Raw genomic sequence first — 6,235 nt, forward strand, 5'->3', positions numbered from 1 at the left:
ACATTTTTGTTTTTTGATTTAATTTAATTACTAGAGAAATGACGCAAACCCTCGAACCTTCTCTCTTATTTTCCCCCTATATATGTTTTTCTATTTCTATTTTCTATTTTTATGCTCTTCTTCCTCTCACAGTATCTTTTAGAAAGAGAAAATCCCTCAAATTCCTCTGCGCGGAGCCTCGATCTGCTCTCAGGTACTTTTCCCCCATTGAATTGTGATAGCTGATGTTGCATCGTTGTTTATTTTTAGATCTAATCGATTTTCTTATTTTCTTTTTGGCGCATATGTTATGTTATTATGTTTAGTGAAAATGTGTATTTGTGGATTCACTTCATTAGGTTCGATTGAGTTTGTGTCATTTCTATGGCGTTTTCGTTTGCTGTGGGGTTGTTTAGTTCAATTTGGATGGAGTGATTGGTTTTTAGGCTCTAGAGCTTGAGATTGTCTTTACGATGTATAGTGGCCTTAATCGCGTTCTGTTTGTATGTTTTTTGTTTGATTGAGTGGTATATCTGCTGATTAATATATAAATTAAGTTGTCTGATACGTCAATGTGTGCATGAAATGTTGATCGGGCCAAGAGTGGAAAGGTAAACTTGTTTGCGATTCTTTTAATGTTTGCTGTTAGTGGTTTCAGATTATTGCTATTTTTAGATTGATTGCTACATACTGTTAGTATAGTTTTGTTGTTATTCGTTGGCTATCAGATTATTGCAACTTTTCGATTAATAAATACCAAGGGTTCGTGGTAATTAATGCTGGTACATACGTGTTGTTGTCGTTTATGGTGGTGACTCCAAATTTAAATTTTAATGAATAATGATCCAGGTGAACACGTGTCGTGCTGCGGAAGGACTTTGCTGAAACTTCAAGTTTTAACGCAAACATGAGTGTGGTAGGTTTTGATGTTGGGAACGAAAGTGGTGTTGTTGCGGTTGCAAGGCAAAGAGGAATCGATGTCGTGCTTAACGATGAGTCCAAGCGTGAAACTCCTGCTATCGTATGTTTTGGCGAGAAGCAACGATTCCTTGGTACAGCAGGAGCTGCATCAAGTATGATGAATCCTAAAAATACAATATCGCAGATAAAGCGTTTCATTGGACGTAAATTTTCAGATCCCGAGTTGCAGAAGGATATCAAATCGCTGCCTTTTTCAGTCTCCGAAGGGCCTGATGGATATCCCTTGATTCATGCTCAGTATTTGGGGGAAAAAAGGACCTTCACACCTACTCAGCTATTAGGAATGGTACTCTCTGATTTGAAGATCATTGCTGAAAAGAACTTGAATGCTGCTGTCGTAGACTGCTGCATTGGGATACCTGTTTACTTCACCGACCTGCAGAGAAGAGCTGTTATAGATGCTGCAACGATTGCTGGTTTGCACCCTCTTCATCTCATTCATGAGACAACGGCTACTGCCTTAGCTTATGGCATTTACAAGACTGACCTACCTGAAAATGAACCAATGAATGTTGCATTTGTCGATGTTGGTCATGCCAGTATGCAAGTATGTATTGCTGCCTTCAAGAAGGGTCAGCTGAAGATACTGGCTCATTCTTATGATCGGTGTTTGGGTGGAAGGGATTTTGACGAAGTGCTTTTCCAACATTTTGCTGCAAAATTCAAGGATGAATACAAGATTGATGTCTATCAAAATGCAAGGGCTTGCCTAAGATTGCGTGCTGCTTGCGAGAAGTTGAAGAAGGTCCTTAGTGCAAATCCTGAGGCACCTCTGAACATTGAATGCTTAATGGAAGAGAAGGATGTCAGAGGTTTTATCATGCGAGATGAGTTTGAGCAGATTAGCATTCCAATTTTGGAACGTGTGAAACAGCCATTGGAGAAGGCTCTTGCTGATGCTGGACTGACCACCCAGGATATACATTCTGTTGAAGTTGTTGGTTCAGGCTCTCGAGTTCCTGCTATTATTAAAATTTTGACTGAGTATTTTGGAAAGGAGCCTAGGAGAACAATGAATGCTAGTGAATGTGTGGCGAAAGGCAGTGCTCTGCAATGTGCTATTCTCAGCCCCACATTTAAAGTTAGAGATTTCCAGGTAAATATTTCTGTAGGAATCTGCTTGCCATTATACTGAAGATCTTTATGTATTTCTCCTTTTCTTTACCTCACATTCTATAAACTTTAATGCGGATCCAAAACTACTTTTTTGAAGCCTGATTTTAAAGGAAAAAGTTTGAGAGAAATGAATTGGTAATATGGCTGCCGTTAATCGTTTTGAGAGCTTTATTTTATATGCTGACGAAATGCAACACTGGGGAATATGACATTGGGTGATTCAATGATCCTGCAACTTCACTCCATCTATTGGGGTCTGGGGTTATGTTGAATAGTCAAGAATATTTCCTTAGTCCTCTTTCACATGGCTCATCATTGTACTTGTCATCAACAACTTGTTAAACAATTTTGGTGATATGATTCTGTAGTACCCTAACATTTATCTTATGCTTTTGAAATGTCTGGGTTCTTACTAGCTTTGCAGGGTGGGATGATCTCTGGACAATTGTCACATAAATGGACTACTTATGTATGCTCTTCCCTTGTGTAGGTTAATGAGAATTTTCTATTTTCCATTGCTTTGTCATGGAAAGGAACTGCTCCTGATACACAAAATGGAGCAGCTGATAACCAGCAGAGCACTGTCGTATTCCCCAAGGGTAATCCCCTACCTAGTGTTAAGGCGTTGACTTTCTACAGATCTGGCACCTTCACTATAGACGTACAATATGCCGATGCCAGTGAATTGCAGGCACCTGCAAAAATTAGTACCTACACGGTAGCTTGTTATGAATTCTTTCCATACTATTACATGTGTTTCCTTTACTTAGCATTCAGCATATGACATATCCTCTTACTGGGGTGCAGATTGGACCTTTCCAGTCTGCAAAAGGTGAAAGGGCAAAGTTGAAGGTCAAAGTGCGTCTGAATCTTCATGGCATCGTCTCTATTGAGTCTGCGTTGGTAAGATCCCAATGTTTATCTCACTATATCCTTCCATATATATTGATATCACAAGCTCGGAAGTTTTGTAGATTTTATGTTGTAGATCAAACTATTGTGCTTTCTATTTCTTGCACTTATTTTCTTATATCACAGACATGGGGGAAAGACAATTGACAATTGGTCTACTGTGATATTTAAGCTTAAGGTCACCCCTTCGATTCTAGTTCCTGTGGGGAAGAGAATGTCCTTATTAACCTTGAAATATTAATCGGTATACCTTGCTGCAGCTCTTAGAAGAGGAAGAGGTGGAGGTTCCAGTTGTGAAAGAGCCAGCTAAAGAGGGGACCAAGATGGAAACAGATGATACTCTTCCCAGCAGCACAGAAACTGATGTAAATATGCAAGATGCTAAGATGGATGGCCCTGGAGCTGAAAATGGTGTCTCAGAATCAGGAGATAAGACATCTCAAATGGAAACGGATAAGGTTAGTTTTGAATGATAATTTTCCTAGTGATGATGATTGAGCATATGTTCATAAACTGTGAAATATATTTAGGTTTTTCAATAGATATATATTTTTTATGGTACTTTTGGAACGGGTTCTCAATAAACAAATTTAAAAGATAGTTGATATCTGAGTACGGTTGATTTGGGTTAACTAAGTGATAGTTGATGTGTCCATATGCTAGCAGATTGCATTGAGATATCCATGGAAATGCTTCGATTTTTGTTTTGCATTTAGCTCACGACACCCAAGCTTTATACCCGCTACCTAGGCACCTTGTTAATTACTATTGTTGGTATCCATCGCCCTATTATGCACAAGTGGTTGTAGAGTGATACCATTACCCCTGATTTTATTTCATCAGGTGGAGGCACCAAAGAAGAAGGTTAAGAAAACTACCGTGCCTGTATCAGAAATTATATATGGAGGTCTTGCTGCTTCTGATGTGCAAAAAGCTGTGGAGAAGGAGTTCGAGATGGCATTGCAGGATCGAGTTATGGAAGAAACTAAAGATAAAAAGAATGCTGTAGAGGCCTATGTTTATGACATGCGGAACAAGGTATGCAGGAATCTTCATCTTTGCTGACAACCACAACATTCTGATTCTAACCATTCTTTCTGACTGCAGCTTCATGACAAATATCACGAGTTTGTGACAGAGTCTGATAGAGAGCAGCTTATTTCTAGACTCCAGGAGGTAGAAGATTGGTTGTATGAGGATGGTGAGGACGAAACAAAAGGAGTATATATTGCTAAGCTGGATGAGCTCAAGAAGGTGGGTTTTGTGTAGTTAATCTGTTCTTTCCCCCTCTTTTCTCCTACATCTAGAAGATGAAAATTACAATTTTTTGGGTGTCTCCTCCTTTAGCAAGGTGATCCCATCGAGGAGCGCTTCAAGGAGCATTCAGAGAGAGGAACTGTGATCGACCAGTTTATTAATTGCATCAACAGTTACAGGGAAGCTGCAATGTCGAATGACTCCAAGTTTGATCACATTGACCTGGCCGAGAGACAAAAGGTGTGTTTCCCTTTCCCCACACGCCCATGTACTTTTTTGGAAGCTGTGGTGTGAACACTCGACTCAGTTTGTATTTCCACTCTCCAGGTTCTGAGTGAATGTGTCGAAGCTGAAGCTTGGATCAGAGAGAAGCAACAACACCAGGACACACTTGCAAAGCACATGCCGCCTGTTCTTTTGTCTGCTGATGTTAGGAAGAAGGCCGACTCTCTTGACAGGTACCTTGAGAGAATGAAGTCATAAATAGTTGGTGGATACAGTGTCTTTGATTTGTGGTTTCTGACGAAAACAATATGCGTTGACAGGTTATGCAGGCCGATAATGATGAAGCCAAAGCCAGCGGCCAAACCATCCACTCCTGAGCCAACACCCGCATCACCTTCTGGAGGTGAATCCCCACAAGGGACAGAGAACGGCCAAGCTGGATCTGAAAACGATGCACCACAGCCTGATGCGGAGCCCATGGAAACAGATAACCCTGAGAACGGACCAAGCTCTGCATAAATCATCAGCAAACATTCTTTTTGTTAGCAGTATTTTTGTATCGGCGGATTTGGGAGTTGGTGGTGGGTTAAGATTTGATCTATCTGCATGGAAAATGCTTGATAGATATATTTTCAATTATATTATTTTATTTTATAGGTGCGAGACGTTGTACACTCGTTTTGACTCTTAAAAAAGGGCTTGTGCTGAGTGTCTGGAGGTGCCTCCCATTTTTATTTTATCGAAACATTAAAATGACAGTGTTGATGACTTGAAATCCAATTTATCTAAGTTCAAAGTTTATTGAAAAATTAAATTTTTTGAAAGTAAATTTAAATTGTATATTTATTATTTTATTCAATTACATAGGATGCTCATTAGAATGCTTTGTCGCATGAATTTGCATATTTAATTTCTGTCTTTATACGGCAAAGTTTCAACTTTCACTCTCTGTACTTGTCTCCATTTCTGCAAAACAGATCAGCAGAATAATCCTGTAATTACCTGTCACTCAAATTCCTCATTCACTTCATTTAAATTATAAAATAAAATAAAATGAACTTGTGCTTAGCTCTTCTTCGTTTAGACGCACAATGAATTGAAAATTAATACTAATGCAGTTATTTCACTTTGCATTCAGCTATAAAAGATGCAATTTGTGAACCATTTTGAGATATCAGAAGAGAAAATTCATTTATGCATATAAACTCATAAACACAAATATGTTTTTAGAGAGAATTGTTAGAAGTTGAAAGGAAACGCAAGAATTCATTTAGAAGAAAGTGTGTAACTGGATTACTCCGAATAGAAAAGGATAGAGCAGTGTATTCATTCCTTAATTCTATCCAAACAACATTCCATATTTATACACTCCATTCGAACAATCTAGAACTAATCTTTAATCTAAGTTTAACCTCTTAATCATAACTGAAAGCATAATCAAATCTGCTTCACTCTTCCTTGTGCCACCACGTCTCTGTACGATCTTTGGTGGTCTTGCATTCCAGCTGCACTCGTAGCAACCAATTCTCGGATGGTTTCAAGTTCAATACATCCAGCCTTGAATGAATCTCGTGCACAACAATGAATCATCTTCTTCAACGGATTCCATATCAACGCAGAAAAAAGAAGGGCTATTGGCTTTCGATGACACACCATTCGACGAAGATCACATTGTTTTCAGCACTCGGAATTTGATGCAGTCCATCGCCAAAATTACCAAAATGCCCTCGAGCAACGTATACGCGTCCGGCGACAATTCACCCGC

General features: G+C 39.1%; 1 protein-coding gene across 1 annotated transcript; it reads left to right on the forward strand.

Annotated features, from left to right (window-relative positions):
- Positions 1-125: 125 nt before the first annotated feature.
- On the forward strand, positions 126-5,181 carry LOC121788886 (heat shock 70 kDa protein 15-like). The gene is made up of 10 exons (XM_042187483.1): positions 126-193; positions 829-2,056; positions 2,567-2,794; positions 2,884-2,979; positions 3,249-3,446; positions 3,832-4,026; positions 4,096-4,242; positions 4,336-4,485; positions 4,573-4,703; positions 4,791-5,181. The coding sequence occupies exons 2-10, from the start codon at positions 887-889 to the stop codon at positions 4,987-4,989; spliced, it is 2,514 nt and encodes an 837-aa protein (XP_042043417.1). The 5' UTR covers positions 126-193; positions 829-886; the 3' UTR covers positions 4,990-5,181.
- Positions 5,182-6,235: the final 1,054 nt, after the last annotated feature.

Source organism: Salvia splendens, unplaced genomic scaffold (genome assembly GCF_004379255.2).
Source record: "Salvia splendens isolate huo1 unplaced genomic scaffold, SspV2 ctg117, whole genome shotgun sequence".
NCBI classification, from domain to species: domain Eukaryota; kingdom Viridiplantae; phylum Streptophyta; class Magnoliopsida; order Lamiales; family Lamiaceae; genus Salvia; species Salvia splendens.